At 37.5% G+C, this 18,718-nt stretch overlaps 1 protein-coding gene across 2 annotated transcripts in view; it reads left to right on the top strand.

Moving 5' to 3' along the window:
- Nucleotides 1-18,718, top strand: part of GREB1 (growth regulation by estrogen in breast cancer 1) — a 49,625-nt gene that overhangs the window by 22,483 nt on the left and 8,424 nt on the right. The window contains exons 15-25 of one of the 2 annotated variants that reach the window (XM_010015841.1): nt 1,034-1,226; nt 1,825-1,961; nt 3,273-3,612; nt 5,145-5,260; nt 5,959-6,158; nt 7,942-8,031; nt 10,075-10,691; nt 14,588-14,690; nt 16,396-16,554; nt 17,095-17,237; nt 17,993-18,154. In XM_010015841.1, the coding sequence (XP_010014143.1) occupies nt 1,034-1,226; nt 1,825-1,961; nt 3,273-3,612; nt 5,145-5,260; nt 5,959-6,158; nt 7,942-8,031; nt 10,075-10,691; nt 14,588-14,690; nt 16,396-16,554; nt 17,095-17,237; nt 17,993-18,154 (2,260 nt within the window). Of the gene's footprint in view, nt 1-1,033; nt 1,227-1,824; nt 1,962-3,272; nt 3,613-5,144; nt 5,261-5,958; nt 6,159-7,941; nt 8,054-10,074; nt 10,692-14,587; nt 14,691-16,395; nt 16,555-17,094; nt 17,238-17,992; nt 18,155-18,718 lie in introns of both variants that reach the window. The other variant, XM_010015840.1, reaches the window with a different exon arrangement.

Raw genomic sequence — 18,718 nt, 5'->3', positions numbered from 1 at the left:
CCTGCTGAGGAGTTGTGTTGCTTTTCTTTTCTTGCTCCTGTGGCACTATGGAGCTTGGAGAACATACTGAACTCTGGAAACACCAGCATATTCCAGCTTTGGGAGCACAGTAGTGTTTTTGAAGCCCAAAACTATGGAATCTTTCTTGTGACTGAAATAACAAGGTCTTGTCTTTCACACTGGTTAAGAATTTCAGTTTTCACCAGAATTGTGGTTTTTCATGTGAGTGTTTCTTGTTCAACTCCTCTGTATCTTAGGAACTTACATGACCTTTTACAGCTGTCACAGCCTTAAGGGCTGTGACATATATTCATATAACATCCTTGAGTGATAGGCAAGTACCTGTATTGCTGCTTAACTCTGATATTTTTTCCTCTTATCTAATAAAAGTATGCGACAAATATTTAAGTGATTATTCTGCACAGCAGGATTTATGCTATCTAATTGAATTCAGTTGAATTAGATGCCTAAAAGAGGAGCATAATTGTCTGGGATTGCCCACATAGTCACAACAGAGACATTGGCTGGGTGTTCCATGATACTGGCATTTACCCTAGCAATAACTATTTTGCCTTTCAACATAGCTCTATCACAGGTAGTTTCCCTCATTTTTCTGTCATACTGACTTGCTGTCTGTCACTTTCTATCTTGATTTTTGTAGCTAAGAATTAAGTTTTCTTAAGGGCAGCACTAACAATCTAGCCAAAGTTACTACAGGACTATGTGTCTATTGGTAACTACCAAAACATCAGCTTCCTTTCATCGTTCATCTCTCATATTCCGATAGCTTTAAGGGACTGGTAATTTGCTAGCTAGGGACTTTATCAGACTTACATAAATTTTCAGCTGTAGTGAAATGATTTGCATTTAATTTCTAATCTCTCTATGCAACTAAAGCAGGACAAAGAATAGATCCCTTAAGTTCCTTGTACACGTTTAACTTCAATTTCACATCCAGGTTAAAGCTATTCCACTGACACAAATGTTCCCTTGTGCTGGTCACTTTGAAGAGTTTTGGATTTCTTTTTTGCAGTGCTATGCATAGCCTTTATCCTCAAACAGAACTGTCTACAGGACTTGTTGATAGACTGTTGAACTGCAGGGAGGTGAAAGAGGCGCCAAATATTGTGACCCTCCATGTGACTTCCTTCCCCTATGCGCTGCAGACACAGCATACTCATATCAGCCCTTACAATGAGATCCACTGGCCTTCTTCCTACAGCAATGTAAGATGGATGCTTTAAGGTGCTTTTGTGAGCTTTTCATAAGTAATTTTATATTTACATACTTGACAAAACTGTCGAGGCCCCATGATTTTTGTAAACAAGAATGAAATTTGCATGGCATCTTTTTCTTGTTCAGTCTGTGGCAAGTTCTTTTACCCTTTGCTTATCCTGTCATTTCTTGCTTTTTTTCTTTATTCCTCTAATATTTCCTGTAAACTGTAGTAGCTCTGCTAAAAATCTTTGAGCTACATAAATGGAAACCATCTGAAAATCTTTCTTTAGTGCATTACTACACAAATATATGTACATACATGGATTTTCTTCATATGTGTGCATATTTATTCCATACATAGCTGTTCTGTCTGTGTATATGTATGTGGGGAGAGAGAAAGAGAGAAAAGAACAAGAAAAAATTGGACCAAACATCTGTTCTCTCAAAAAACCTAATTCTGTTTCCTTCCTTGTTTTCATATGTCCAAGTAGATGTATGCTTATTAAAGAATGTGATTGCAAAAACATCACATACAAATGGTTAATCAATTTTAATTAATAATCATTAGACTGTACCTTTATATTTTTATTACTTCATTTGCTTTAGGGTGTAGATTTATACCATGAAAACAAGAAATATTTTGGACTGTCAGAATTCATTGAGTCCACCCTCTCCGGGCATAATATTCCACTGCTTCGGTATGACAGCTCTTTTGAAGCAATGGTCATGGCTGTGGGAAAGAGGTATAGTGCCCTCCTTTATTTCTTGTTTTGTTTTGTTTTGTTTTGTTTTGTTTTTTCTCACTGTCCCAAAAATCAGCAGTATATGGAAGGGCATTTCACCTGTTCTTATTTTCTTCTTCCACCTTTTTTGTATGTATTTGGCCTGTAATCTATTCAGTCTGGGCTGCCTCTTACTGTGAACATGCACACTGTTTAGCTTAATTTAGAGTGTGTTCTTGCTGTGGCCAGTAGCTACTTCTATATTAGAATAATCTGACATGGCATTATTATGTAATTTTAAATTGTTTACTACATTGTCCAGTGTTAACACTTACTGACCCTGGCTGATTTTGATATACAGAATTTGTGTATACTGCACTTGGACCACAAAGAGAAGTAGGTTGTGGTTTGTACACTTAAATCAGTGACAAAATCTTCAGAGCTCGAGAATACATCATCAGTTTTCCTAGGTCCCTGTGGAGCAAGTCTAGAATCCCTATGGAAGAGTAGTGACACATTATGTGTGTGCCTGCAGCTGTGGTTGAACTCTTTGGGATCTGTAAGAAGAATGAGATGATACAAGAAGAATCTTGTGAATTTGTACTGCTAACTGGGAGACTAAGCGCATCCACACTTAACTGCTGGGGCTTGCTACAGGATGTCTTGGAGTTCTGATCACACATCAGGCACTTCTCTGAGCAAGCCATAGTTCCTCTTTCTACTGTGCATATAGGCTTTATTTCTGTGAAAATCAGAGCATGGGAAGCTAATATATATCTATCTCTCTTCCTTCCATAGATTGGGGATTGAGACAGGGTGTATCTGGGCTTGGGAACTTGGAGTGCTCACTGGTTGCTGCTTATGTATTCAGTCCTCTTGGAAACAACAATAAGTTGGTTCAGGGCTTCAATAAAAAAACAAGAGAAACACACCGTCCCTCCTCACAGCCCTGAAGAATAACACATAATGAAGAATATTATTTTCATTGATAAAAGAATATAATTTTGATTGATGTTATTACTGAGTGCCTTAGCAATTATTTTGTGATTAATTTTATAACAGCAGTAAAGCCTTGGTAGTTTAAAGTGATGTAACCTTACTGGACTACTTGTTTAGCACATCTTTACTAAGAAATGGAGAGACAATATCAATCCTGATTGTGAAATGATGCCCTGTAAAGTATATCCAACTACGGTTTGGTGAGAGTCTGTTTTGTAGTAGATATGAAGGATTCTTTACAGGAGAAAATCCTGAGTTTGCTATATTTTGTAAAAAATGGCCTTCTCACTTTAGCTTTTAATACTTCCCTATTTAATTTGCCATTTATTTCAGGTTCCCCAGATTACACAGTGCAGTAATAAGGACTTTTGTCCTCGTACAACACTACTCTGCAGCTATGATGGCAGTGTGTGGTCTTTCTCAAATGAAGAATTACACCTCAGTTGAAACTCTGGAAATCACCCAGAACCTCATAAACTCTTCAAGACAATGCCCCAGTGGTCATGGCCTCATGGTAGTGTTGAGAATTCCATGTACTCCGCTGGCTGCAGTGGCATATGAACGTCTGTATAATGTAAGGGAAAGACTAGCCCTTGAAGATAACTTTGAAATAATCTTGGGAAGTCCTAATTCTGGAATCACAATAGGGAAGCACTTTGTGGAGCAACTAAAGGTAATGTGCAGAATGACATATACTGGAAAACTTCATTAGGTGGGGAGGTGGGGAGATTTACTGGTGAGAGTTATGGTCATGAGCTGAAGTGTGGGTCTTGCTAGCAGAAATAAAAACTACCATAAGAAGCATGACTTTTTCTTTTAGGCATATCCTCTGTGACACCTCTACTGTTCTACCTCTGGATAATACACAGTGGAGTATTAACTACTGTGGCTAGAACTCAACTTCCATCAGCAATCCTCCCAAACAGTTGAACTGGTTTTATCTGCAGGAACCATATGCAATAAGGAAAAAAGCCAAATAAAACTGCCACACTTTTATCAGAATTTTCTTACAAAACCATCATAGTGCAAAAAGATTTTCATCAGGGACCAGTTGGGAGTTACATTGTTCTTGCCACTAGCAGGTGGCATGAAGGCACCAAGTCAACGATACGAGTTATGGGTCCCAGAGCACCCTGTAATTCACAGCTTAGAATTTTATGCTTTCTGGACCATGTGTGGATTTATGGATTAATTTATATCCTTTAGGTCCAGGGTCATGGGTTGTCTGTTTAACAAAAGCCTATGATACTCCCTTGCTTTTCATAAAAATACCATCATCTGATCACCAATGCAAAAATGTATTTGATTATAGGGCAATGTAATCTATGGCATACTCTGTACTGTGTCTGATTCAATGCATGTCAGGTGAAGTCATTTGAGATCCAGAGCCAAATGCTGATCTCATTCTGCTATAAATGAGGCATAACTTATTCTGAAAAATCAGTATTCTGAATCACATCCTGATTATCTTCTCTAACATGCATAACTATACAAATGTCAGAGGCTGAATTGTCGTACTGTTGGTCCTATTGTGTACTTCTTTTCTGTAGATCAGTCTTACAGCAAAACAAGGCTGACTGATGTGAGTAAAGCAGCACAGCCCAATGCTAAGCAGTCAAACTATAGATCTACTTATCAAACTTCTCATCAAGTTATCAGGAAAGCTGATAGCTTTGGGGGAGATAGCTTTGGAGAGCAGGAAACTTCAGAAAGTAGCAAGTGAGGACAGTGGTATGTGTATGTTGAACACTTCCAACTTTCCTCTATTCCTCTAAGGTGAAAAAAGTCTTGTTCCTAGCTGCTTTTCTTCCTTGGACTGAGACATCCATATGTTATCTGCCACAAGCAGCAACCTGTGCTCTTCTCTCCCCCAGAAGCTCTTATTCAGCTTTACAGTCCATTGTACCATATCCACTTTACACATCTGTGCCATGGCCTCAGTGCTGTGTAGCTGGGAAGCTGGGAGGCTTTTCAGGCTGGAACATAATGTCCCAGTCTCCTCAGATTTACAGCAAGTATATTGCTCCCTGTAATCCTACAGGAATTGTGCAATCTGCCTATGTTGAAATTTGCTCTGTGGGTTCCCTTGGTGGAACATCCATCACTGTACAGCCTGATCCATATAATGGATGATAAGAGAATGTATTTCTGGGGTTTTATTTATGCCATATAGATATGTCCAACAATGTTTCTTACCTTATACAGGTCTGGCAGAAAATTGAAGATGTAGATTGGAGGCCACAGACCTATTTGGAATTGGAAGGTTTGCCTTGTATATTGATATTTAGTGGTATGGATCCACAAGGGGAGTCTTTGCCAAGGTAAGAAGATCCAGTATTTTCTCAGTGGCAGTTTTTTATTCATTTCTTACCAAATGGCTAAAGATTAACTGTGTAATTACTCGTGGGAGAGGAAAACAGGTTTCAACTTCAAGATGTTTCTTTTCCATTTTTTGGCAGGTTTTATGTCATAAATACAAACCCCATATTAGTAATAATAACCTCCTGTTTATAGCAAGATATAAAGAATTCAGAAAATATTATGGGAGTCCTGATTTAGAGTAAAGTATAAGGGCATGTAAAAAATGTGTAACTACTTTAGGTATCTTAAGGTAGCTGAAACATCTGCATGATGCTGGTATATATGCTACAGGATGTATGGAGATATCAGTGTCTTCTGGAATGGCAGCTGCAAGCCAGACAGGATGCCCTGGGGCACTAAATGCTTTTGTATGTTCAGTTGAATCCTATCCCGTATGTTAGGCTTAGAACCCAAATGATTCTGGTTTTATTTATGGTGATGCTAATGTTCAGTGCACTAGATTAAGGTGCCTTACAGGATTAAGAAAAATGCATGTACCACAGTGGTAAATTTATTAAATACAGAAGATACACTGTGTTCTATCTCATCTCTAGTTTAAGCAGATCATGAAAAAATTTCCCTTTGTCTGTGTTTATAAAAAAAATAAGCAAGTAGTTTATAGTGAGTTTTCATAAGAGCCCCTCTTGTTTCTCTCCAGATCACTGAGATACTGTGACCTACGTTTAATAAATTCATCTTCTTTGGTAAGGACAACCTTGGAGCAAGAACTTGGTTTGGCAGCATACTTTGTGAGCTCAGAAGTTCACAAAGAGAAAGCAGTTGTGAATGATGTATTAGAAAGTGACCCAGAGAAACTAAGCAGCACTGATAATGAAGATGAAGAAGTAGCGACAGAAGGTATTATTAGTAGTAGATAATAAAAGAAGCTGTAAAATGATTGAGTTGTTATTAGAAGAAGCAGGATTGTGTGGATACTTATTTGGTGAGGGATTCTGAAGTTAGCCCTACTGAGTGAGCTCTGCTCCTCAGTTTTACTTCATCTCATTGAACCTGTATCTTCTCACCCTCCCAGCCCAGGGACTGCTGCTGCTGCAGCATTTTAACCTCTTGCAGTCCTGCTGCTGCGTCTGTTCTCTCTCCCTGGTTTTTGGTTCCCTTCTTTCCTCTTCCTCCCGCCCTCCCTGCTTTAGCCTGTGTGTTCTAGCAGCCACAAAGTGGAGCTAGAGTGCGTACATCTAGTGATGCTCATGTTCAGGGTACTGGGCTGCCCTCCCTGCATCACCGACGCTTGTGGTTTGACATCTGGGAAGCAGTTACTATATCCCCCCCTTCACAGCATGGGCAGCTCCACCTAAACTGACCCTGACTCGTGCTGTTGAACTTATGTTTACATACTGACAGTGATGAAGATTCCTCCCAAGGAAGCTATATAGTACAACTGAGTAGTGTCTAGTTTATAAGGTATTAACTAGAAAATGTATCTGAACATAGCAACTTCTGAGTACTCTTTGAAATGAACTCAGATTGACCCTGTAGGTTTGGTGAGCTTATTACTTCTTGAGAGAGCAATTAAGGTTATATAAATGTCTAAACAAATAACAATAATTTATCCAGGAACTGTTGGGTTTGGTTTTTCTTTTCTGAGTGATAGTTGATGGGACTTATCAGTTATCATTAAGTTCTTTACAGTTTTCTTTACTGTCTATTGTGCCTTGTAACTGTGGAAAACAAGGGATTTTTATCCCTGTAGGTTGTTTAAGTCTGAAACTGCTTGCCTTCCTTCTTCATTTCCTTTTCTATACTATGAGGGAGAGCTGGTTACTGTTCACCTATTAAGTTCTTACTCGCTGATAATAAGGATAACAGAACAAGAACAAAAATACTCACTTTAATAAAATATTTACTTTACATAAAGGAATGAAATAACTGAGGTTATACTGAGACTGTCTACAATAGAGGCCTATTTAGATGTGATGAGTACTTCTGTCCATTCAGTTAAAGTACGCCGAGACTGTATGTGATCTGAGCTTAAATTGTAAAGCTGTTTTCCTAGTCCATAAAGTATAGTATGCTCCTTCAGAGTCCAATTCAGAACTATTCAGAACCTGAGATAAGTCTATAATCTAAATTTTGCTGGCAGTGCTTATGTCTCTGTTTACTATGGTAAAACTATTCAGAAAATCCTTCTAAAAGCGTAAGCTAGGAACTTCAAGTGAATATCCTTGGTGGCCATCCAAATTTGGATTTTTGTCATCAAAATCTGAGATATAATCTGTCCATAAAGCTGTAGCGTGTGGGATAGGAGGTAATTTCATAACCTACTGACAAAATAGAGCTTGCTGCCTCTTGGTTTCCCTGACGCTGGATTAGTGAGGAAAGTGAGACTTGGGTAGAAAGAAGAAACATGGTTGAGATATGCCTAGAAATTACTAGGTCCTGGCTGCGTCATTGGTTTTGTGAAGCTATTGCAGCTCAGCATAGTTAGAATAGACCATAAGCTGATTCAATATTGCATGGTATGAAGAGGTACTCTCCGTATTGAAAACTGTCAGAATGAGGTCAAAACCCATGCAAACTCTAGTGTACTTTCCCCTACTTTGACAATGTAGCTGTGCCTTCTCACAGGCTTACTTACGTTATATTTTGGTTTTGTTTTCCCTTACTACCATTCATGCAACAGGTTCTACTTCAGAAAAGAGAAGTCCCATGAAAAGAGAAAGATCTCGTTCCCATGACTCTGCATCTTCATCTCTGTCTTCAAAAGCTTCCAGTAAGACCTTAAAATATTCTCTGTTAAATTACAGTTAGGACATAAAAGAGACCTTTTATTCATCTTATTAGATAAATAATTAAAGGTATAAATTACTAGAGTTTGGTAAGGCCTATTTTAATGGGATCACTAAAGATAATTTTGGGGGAAAAAAGGATCAGACTTTTGAAATATAAGAAATAAGATCTTCTCTTGCTTGAAAAATAAACATAGGGTTGGGTGCCTCAACTAGGCACCTCTTTAATGCCACTGAGGTATGAATCCTCAGTTAGTACTGTGGTGGCTGAGTGTGTTCACTGAAGCTATCACAATTTCTGAAAAAGAAAACGTGCTTCACATTTTTTAAAAAGGTTTTGAAAACCTGAAGGAGAAGAAGTAGCAGCCATTCTCATGGGTGTTTTTACCTTGTTGGTTTTGCTCTGGAATTACACTCATTGACTTTGCACTGCTTGAAAGCACTTTTGGAGGTGGATAATTTTTAAATCTTTGGTTCCTTTTTAATCTGTAAACTCATGTAGGAAGCATGAGGTGATGTGAGAACTACTACAGCTCTTTTGCCTGATAAATTTCTTCACATGTTTTTTATGCAGGTAATATTAAGAACCTTAATAAAAAGCATGAAAAATACCGTAACTTCCTAGAAGTCACAATCTCATGCAGCTTTTTCAAACATCATAGTTTTGTCAGTGACAGTAAATTCTTTCTGATCAATTATAGTTTTCAACATAGTAGAATACATATTTGGCCGAAGGGTTTCTTTTCTACAGGCACAGTGGTGGTTACAAAAGGAAATAAACTTGAAAATATTTGGATAAGCTTCATCGATATTTTAATTTTCTAAACGTTTTTTTTCTTCTTTAAAGTTGGGCTGCTCATCAGTTCCACAGTGTCCATGTGGCCTACCTGTGGCTTTGTGGCCTCAATTTGCCTCTGGTTAAGGAAATCTTTTTTCCTTTTTTTTCCTGTGCTCTTGGATGCCAGTATTTTGAGGGACGTCACAGTGGTTTTACTTGAAACCATCCATATTGCCAGCACTGTTTATGTATTTATTGCTAATGTCCTTTACTGGCTACTTTAGATTATATGCGGCTAGAGTATATATTACTGTATACTCTAGAGAAACTACAGACTTTTATTACTTCAAAATGTTGGGGTTTTTTTTGAGAACCAACACTGTTGTTTTCACCATAAGAGAAAGGCTGGTTTTATCTATGTTCAGCTTCAGTCAGATATTCGTAGCACCATGTGGAGACTGATTCCTCAACCAGTTCTCAGTCTACTCTGAAGACTGAGAAGTATCTGCATCTCCTTTTTGGAATTCACTAAGCATTAAAGATGCTTGAAGTCACTTAAGGCAAGGTCTTAAACTTTCAAGAAATCTCAGAAGTTAGAACATATAAGGTAAAAATACAACACTTTCAAAAAATCATCAATTAGCTGTTGGGTACATCTACATTGCATATTCAAGGCCAGCTTTTTTGAATTCAGTATGTGCTCTGAGCTGATCAAACGCTTTATGAATGCATTAATGCTTTATGCAGCACCAGAGACTTGAGCACCAGGTTTTACCAGATCAGATTAAGTGCTGCAGTGATGCAGACACACGAGTGCGAGATCAGAGCTGACCCAGAGGACTGTTTCTAGATGTCAGTCTGTATAGACATTTCTGTAGTCTGATGAGGTAACAGCCTGTGAATACTTATTTTCTTACACTCTTTTAAATGATGGTTTCAATAACTTTGTGTTTGTTTTGAGTGATGAAATATCCAGTGAACACCTTAAGCAAGGAATGATGAGAGAAGTAAAGGACAGAACAATCAGTGACATCTTTCCTATGTTTCAGTACTTTAAAAGCCGTTTTCTACATTGAGATGAATACTTCAAACTAGTCCCATTATGAATTCCTGTACAAGAAAGGTGAAAGCAAGAACAGGAGTTACATTGATGGATACTCTATCTGAATAATTTCTATTTGTTTTGTTTAACTATGGTATTGACTAGCAGAGATAGTTGCACTGTGTTGCAATAAAAATTTTCTTTTAGTTACAGCATCCTGCAGTGAGTCATCTCCTCCTTTAATAGCAGCAGGGGATACAACAAAGTCCCCCCACCAAGTCCTAAGCAACAGCAATGAAGAAGCTGCAAATAACTATGAAAGGCAGAAGCAAAGAGTAGACAAGGGGGCACAAACAACAATCAGCAAACACTTGCCACTGGTAACTGAACAGCTGGATATGAAACAAAACATAAAAAGCACCCAAATTTCCAACACCTCATCATCTTCCTCACCTTTCTCCTCCTCTTCTTCCTCCTCTGCACCTACTCACAACTCCTTCATGCTACAGACCTCTCAGTGTTCCATGACCAAAGCATCAAAACAGCCTCCCATAGTTTTCCTGCCCAAACTGGTTTATGACATTATTACTTCTACGGACAGTAGTGGACTTCCCAAATCATCTTCCCTCTTGCCTTATCATTCTGTTATGTGGGCAAGTTCTTTTCGTCCTCTTATGAGTAAGATGATGACTTGCACGGAGCAGTCCCTATACTACCGCCAGTGGACAGTTCCCAAGCCAATCCATATGGACTACAACAATAGAAATGAGGGCAGAATGGACAGCTTTCACCCAAGGAGGCTGCTGCTGAGTGGGCCACCACAGGTGTGTAAAAAGAACAAGGTATTATAATCGATTTTTTCTTTTTAGTTTTAACATAATCTCAGAAAAAATAATTAGTTATTATTATTCATACTTGAAGGGTTGGATTTTTTTAGTGGAGAGTAAATGGCTTATATTTTTTTTCCTAATAAAACGATCTCTTTCTTTACTATTAGCCTGAGTTCAAAGACAATGAAGCTTCAGCAATGTTCGCTTTCTGTTAGTCTCTCTCCATTAAAATGTTCTAAAAGATAGTTTGCTCAAGAGATAGATTTCATGTATAATTTCAGTTTGTTAAAGTTGAATATGCATTTACATTTTAAATAAAGATCAAAGATCTTCAGAAAACTGCTTGCTTATGATCCATCTCAAGACAGTTGGGAGTCTGTAATTAAGTTATTTTCACTGCTTCCTCCACACAGCAGACAGAAATAGAAGCTGTTGTAAATAATACATGCAAGAAAGCCAGTTCAACATTAGCAGAACCATATTTACAAATTGAGTAGCTGACCAAAGAGTTTATAAATTACTTTAAAAGATGTATGGATATGGGTCTAGTCTTAAGAAGTTGCTTCTCTTCTAAATTCTCCAAGAATGATTAGGACTCATTTCTCAACAAGGTAGCTCCTAGTTCAATGCACATGTTCCATGCTAAAGGTAATATTGTGCCTCACATTTTCTGCTGAAGTATGAAGCAACAAATTAGGAAGAGGCACCATGCCTGCTGAGAGCCTATATATGTCCTGAGAATCTCAGAAGTCAAAAGCATACATGTGAACCAAGACAAAGACCCATGTTTCCAGCTATTGTAACATCAACCCAAAGAATTCATCTAAAGATAGTTACTGATTTGCCTTGCCCCATGATCCATTCTTCTGTGCCTATCCATTGCAAAAGGAAATTACGTATCGCTATTTGATAAATGATTTTATTCTATTGTACACCCCAGTTCACAGTGCAGTAGAGTCGAAAAAGCATAAATGAGCTTTCCATATTGGGGCTTCCTGCAATTGTTGCTGTAATTCGTAAAGGACATTCTTCACATATTTATTGGTTTTATATTCCACAGTTCTTTATGAAGAATATACCTGTTTCACACAGAACAGATTCACAAGTATCAAATTAGGAGTATCATATCTTCTTCCTAAGTATCAAACTTTAGGGGTATATATTAGTTTCAGTATGTGGAAAAAGCCAGCAGTTTTTCTTCCTTTACTGTTTTAACTCTGAAGTACTAAAAATTCCTGTAAACCAAAGAAAGAGCTGTAAAAGTATTTTGATTTTTTATTGTTTAAAGTGTAACAATACAGTGTTTCTTCTAAGGAACAAGTTACAATAAAATATACAGAAATTAAAATTACTCTTCTCTTTTTTGGGAAGAAATAATTTTGCTTCCTGAAACAGGCTTTACTCACATCTGTGTTTGATAATTTTAACATTTTACATGGACTTAATGCTTAATGAAGAGATATAGGCAGAAATAAACCAAAGTATTAGACAGCACCTATCTTAGTGTTAATAGCATCTCAGCCAAAGTGTAAGACTGCCAGAGTACTACCTTTTAAAATTTAGGAAGTAGTTGTTTTCTTTGTCAGGAAGCAATTACTTTACTAAAATTCAGATAAGGAAGCATTTTGTTAGTTAAAATGAAAAATACTGAATCATTACTGGAAGAAAAGCAGACACATTAGTAAACCAAAACTATAATTTCCACTGTCAGGGTAATTGGTAATAAAGTACACTCAGCCTTCTCTCACAGAAACATTTTACCCTCTGTACTAGTCAAAATGTTTTGCTGGAAGACTTGATGCATTTTTACAAGTGCAGTTAAGTACATTAGAAGGCAATACATGTATTTTTTTACAAAAGGCTTTAGGAAATGCAGCAAAAACTGGACAGGTGTAGAATAGATCTATATATTTACCTGTAAGTTATCTCACGTCTTAGGATCATAGAATCATAGAATGGTTTGGGTTGGAAGGGACGTTAAAGATCATCTCGTTTCAACCCCAGCAACTGCAGTAAATGCAGGCAATCACAGAAGTGAATGGAGGGCAAATGTGAATGTTGCTATGTGCTCATTCTGATTTGGCAGAGGAACATTCTGAAAATGTGGAGATATTCCTGCAAGTTCCTACCAGCACTTTACATATGGTGCTGCCAATATCTAACGGTTCGTAAAGCTCACGGCACTGTATTGGACACTTTTTATGTCACAAGTAATGAGATTAGGTAAGACATGATGCATGGAATATCATAAATACATTTTGTTTAGTTTAGTGGTAAGGGACTAGCACTTGTAGTCCTGTGGTTTCCAACAGTTTTGACTTGTGACCCTACAGCTTTGTGTATATAAAGGTAATCTCAGACTTGAGAGAAAACATTGAAAGCATTTTCCTCTAGAACAAAGTATCATCAGGTTTGCCTTGGATGTGGGAAGATGAGGTGTTTAGCTTATTAATCAATAGCCATTGCAGCCAAGTTTAGAACCTTGTTAGAAACATCTGGTCCATGGACCGTGCTATCATTTTCTTTATTCAGTGACTTTTTTTCTGTGTTATTCCTGGATAACAGAAAGTGGTCTGCTAAAACATGGTCTACCACGTGTACCTGAAAGGCTTATTTGACCCTTAGCAGGGATAGCAGTACCCTTCAGCACCCTTTTCCACCCTTGGGAAGCATCTGTTTAAAATGTAATTTATTAAGAACAACAGATACTGAACTTTGACCAAAACAAATGTTTACCTACTCTTGCTTCAGCTTCTAAGCCTCCCTTTCTCAAATGTTGAGAGAAAATGAGAATTTCACTTGACATATATGGAAAACAGTAAATTCAATACCCTATGCTTCTGACATATACTATTACTGCTATCCTAGCAATACTAACACTGAAGATGGGGTTTCTATTCAGTAGTAATATAGGCTTAGTCCGAAATCTAATACCACTTTGTGAAATCAGGCAGCTGCAGCAGATTGTGTCATAACTGAGCCATCTACATGTTAAGCTCTCCTGTATGGTGTCACGTAAGTCTTAGGCTGTCAGTTGGACATCAGTGCCATTCCGAGGCTGAACTACAGACACACACACAAAATCACAGCGTGATCATTTTCCCGTGAGAGGGACATGAGCTTGCTGGTGTATTTTTCTCATTGAAATCCATTGTGTAAAATATTGGCTGTGGCTTATACCTTGCAGCTGAAAAAAACTATAAAAGGGCAGCAATACTATTTGGTGTAATGAAGGGAATATGTGTATAGTGTGTTAGTGGGCTGAAAAAGAAAGGAGAAAGTTATAATCTTAAGATAATTTTAAATTGGACTTTTAAAAGAAAATTTTAAAACAGTGGAAGGGAAATAACATATTTTCAACACAAGAGGTGAAACAAAATATTGTTATACATACCATGTCCTCCAGGAGTGGAACTGGCCTGCACAAGTTCTCCTGTGGATGCATTCCACTTTGTTCTTCAGGAGTCAATGTACTTCAGTAGCAGTGAGTGTCCTGGTAAATTACGCCAATATGAAAGGACTGAGCTAATTCTTTAGTTATGTTGTAGCTTGAGGAGGTTTTTTAGAACATTTTATGAGCTTGTATGGGTTTTTTAATGTTCATTGTCTGTGTAGAAACTATCTCAGGAGAGAAAATTCTCATCTGTAGACCTGTAGTTAGACCTGTGATATAAAAAGCATTTTCCAAACTAGATTCCTGCATGAAGCGAATAAGATTGTTGAGCATTTAAACATTTCATTTATGCCAAGGAATATACAAATACAGGGATATGCAAGTCCTGAATATTAATATTTGGTCTCACTGCGGCTGCAATTTTCAGATCTGTGGAAAAGTAACATGGTGAGAAATTCAAGTTTACTTTTATATTTTCTAATTTCTATATTTTCAGATAGGGAAAACAGGTGCCTATCTGCAGTTCCTCAGTATTTTGTCCCGAATGCTGATTAGACTGACAGAAGTGGATGTTTATGATGAGGAAGAAATCAACATTAGTAAGTTCTTGATATAAAAGTATTCTGGAGACTGTATAAATTGTTATGTGAAGCTGAAAAGCAGTTGTCTGTGTGTTCTATGCTGTTCACTTTTGCAATTCATTTACATTATTGAAAGATTTTATGAAAACTTTGGTGTGATCTTAAACTGATACTTAAGAACATTTTATTATTTTACTCATCATTTAGAGTTCAGCCTTCCGTTCAGTAAGAAATCCACATACTTCTGGTTTTTTTTGGGAAGTAATCAACTGCATTTATGGATATTAAATGATATCCAGCCACTGGTTTTGAGTTTAGAATTAGAATGAACTTGTTTGGTAAATTATATAACAAGAATCAGTGAAATTCTGGCAGATTTATGCTATAAGATGCAATATCATATTTTCCAAGCTCATAAGACTACATAAAGGAGGAAAACAATTCCCGCTCTCTAATAGCTGATTTTAGTCCAAACTTCCTTTATTTACAGTGTATTACTCCTCTGTGTTCCCAGATGATTTTCTCTAATTAAGGGTTGGATTACATAGAAAACATATGAGTGATATTTTATGGGGTATGCCTAATTCTGCACTAAAAGCATGCCTGCAGTCAGCCATGAAGAGTCTTAGTGAGTGCTGCCTGTCTGCTAGCTGCCTCTGTCAGACCCTGGCTGGGAGCTGTTCAGTCATTCTATTGTGTGAGTGTGCCTCAGCTATTTTTTCCTTAGGGTTTTTTTAGGGCCGTAACGAGAAGTCTTCCTCTATACTGAGCTGTGCTTGAAGAAGAGGCAGCTGTCCCCCTAGGTTTATGGCAAAACCTGTGGAAAAGGTGACTGGTCTGCTAGGGGAGAAGTTTGTGCAAACAATCCTTCATATTTTAGGCAGGATTTTAGAGGTAACTCATAGTCAGGGCATGAAGGTAATTTCAGCATCTGACTAATTCCACCTGAGTTTCATATTTACTTTGGATACCAAATGACAGGGTCTTACCTGTTACAAATTTAGTCTATACTCATAGGCATGGGTTATGGTTCTTTACAGCAGTTTACAGCTGACCCCTAAGCTGGACTCCTCACTACAGTCCATTTCACTCTTGTCAGATCTTCCATCCTCTTGATAAAGGTAGAGAAGAATCTTGTAAGGACTTGTGTACATCTGGCTTTTTGTGTCAGTTAACCTGTTTCAGAAAAAGGCATGGTTTCACTGCACATCATACCAATACCATTCACTATTTTTCCTCTTATCCCAGGGTGAATTATCCTTCATTACTCTGACCTTACAACTAGAATCGGCATTTGACTTTAACTCTGTGCTGTACTTAATAGTGCAATTTCAGAAGCTTTAAAAGAGCTTCTTTTCCTCAAAATATCTTTCCTCAACTGAGTGTTGAAAAAATGTGACCCCAAATACCTGTATGGAAGTAGATCAGCCTTACCAGACCCTTGACATTGTTTTCATCATCATCCCACCAGCTGCTCCAGTAAGATTACTGAGGTCTTAAATTGATAACAAAGGTTTAAAAGCCAGAATTGTGTTCAGGTATGAGGTACATTTGTTCAAAGGTGCACCTCTCGGTGCATAATAATATTGCTTCCTCAGAATAACGAAAGAAAAAATTGTGTAAGAATAGTAGGCATAGCAAACCCACGTATGGCAATATAAAGAGCTTTAAAAATGGTAATTATTGTAATTACATGAATTCTTATTTTTCAATAATATCGTAGAAGTAAAAGAAGAATCTTATCAATACTACCATCAGCCTGGAGACCTGTGGCCAGATTTGGAGACATTCAAGAAGATACCTTTTGACTACACCATCCATGACCCAAAATATGAAGATGCAAGTCTGATTTGTTCAAAGCTTCAGACTATAAACAGTGAAGGTTAGAGTTGGAAAAATCTAGATTGGTACACAGATTTTTGTTTTTAATGAGAGAATCCTGTTAAACCTTTAAACAGTGAAATTACCAGAAATGCACCTGGCATTTGAAATGTGGATGTTCACTAAAGAGTAACATCACTAAATTTGCCAAGTTCATTTCGCATAATCTACTGTGAAGTCTATCACAGGTTGGCAAATGTCTTTCCTAAGACTTTTTTTACTATTTATTTATTTTGCAAGCATTAATAACAACAGCAACAATCATAATTTTAATAATCTGGCTTTGCTTACATCTCAGCCTTGTGTGAAATCTGTACAGAATTAATATAATCATGAATTTGCAGATACTTCACTGTCATCCCATTCGCTACACAAAACAATTTATAAAGCATACTATGCTCAGAATTAATTTGTAGTTTGTTTTGCATGTGTTTAGTCCTGCCATTGTTCCTAGAAGCTAATTACAGTGACAAACACTTTGTCATAAGGGAATTCTGGCCTTGAATATGTGTTACATTTAAGTTGTTTCATTTCCTAATAGACAGATCAATGAGCAGGAGACAGGAGGATATGTATACACGCCGTCAAACAACCAGGATGAGATTGTCCAAGTATGCAGCATATAACACCTACCATCACTGTGAACAGTGTCATCAGTATATGGGTTTCAATCCCAGGTACCAGGTAAAGAGTTCCATATATTATTCTGCAGATCAGAAACCAAAGCAGACACAGCCCAAGCAGAGTTTTGTGTATATTCACTGCATTTTTGGCTTAGAAGTTGCATGTATATGTTAAAAAAAGCTGATTTACAGATTTTGTTATTTCTTGCGGTTTGCCTGCCTGGACCAGACTGTAGGTTTGGGGACATCGGAGGTCTGATCCTTGCCTCATTTACACTAGCTTATTCAGTACTGTAATCTGCATTCTACCTGTATACTATCAGTTAAAACTACTCTACCAGTAAACTTTTCCCACTGGGACTTGCCTAAATTTTCACCTGAGTAAACTGGAAAAGATTCTATTTACAGGAGTAGTTCAGCATAGAGCAGTGTTTATGTGGCATACAGACTGTTATTGCTTGTAACATTCCCATTTCCTGCATAGTAGAATGTGAGAAAGAAGGTATTAGCAATGCAAATACTGGGATTTATGTGTCAGTATATCCTAAAGCCTAGAGTGACCTATATGTTATTGGTACCAGCTGCAAGACAAAGCTGAAACAATGGTTTCAAAAGAGGGAACAGTTTATTTTTTATTTTGTTTAGTGCACAGGGGTTCCAGGGGTCATTGTTTAACACCTAGTGAATCATAAGATAAAATCTAATGCAATACAGTAAGTGATTGTAGCCTGTTTGGTAATGTTATAAATGTGTGTTAACTACACCTCGTAGTTTGACTCTAACCATTGGAATTGTCCCATTTTTTCTCATCCTCAGCTTTATGAGTCTACTCTGCATGCATTTGCCTTTTCCTATTCAATGCTGGGAGAAGAGATCCAGCTGCATTTTATCATTCCAAAGTCAAAGGAGCATCATTTCGTCTTTAGCCAACCAGGAAGACAATTGGAAAGCATGAGGCTACCGCTAGTCACAGATAAGGTAGATGAATAAATATATTGATGGCCATATATAGGAGAGAGACACCACCAATTTTAAAATTTGTTGAATTAGGATTCTTTACACTTCTGGTCCTGCTGGCAAGAGACAATGAAGATGTCCTCATTCTAAGCTTGTATTTTCTCCCAGAAAAGGAGACATGAAGCAAAACTGTCAAGCCACCAATAAGCTATTTCTTCTGCTCATTATCAAGGTTGAGGCTTTAGTATAAATACTCTTACTGGGGCAAAAGGTCTTTGCTTATGGGTTTAATATGTTAAAGTTCAGCAGTGAGCCTCAGAGACATGGTTTTGTTTATCATACAGTTACTAACAGGAAGCAATTTCTTAGTGTAGTGGAAGGCAGTGTTTTATTCTGCATAAACGCTCAGTTGTTTTCATATAAGAATAAGGCTTTCAAAGAACCTGTCATGGCTTCAAAACAGCCCAAAGAATCACATCACACTTGTAGAAAACACTTTGTAAGGCCATCTATTTGGCAGGCTATGCAAACTCTGACACTGGCATTCACAGTGACTCCTAATATCCATGTCTAAGATGAAGCTGT

The sequence above is a fragment of the Nestor notabilis genome, unplaced genomic scaffold (genome assembly GCF_000696875.1).
Source record: "Nestor notabilis isolate BGI_N333 unplaced genomic scaffold, ASM69687v1 scaffold2186, whole genome shotgun sequence".
NCBI classification, from domain to species: Eukaryota; Metazoa; Chordata; class Aves; order Psittaciformes; family Psittacidae; genus Nestor; species Nestor notabilis.
This window is presented reverse-complemented; position numbering and strand designations above follow the sequence as displayed.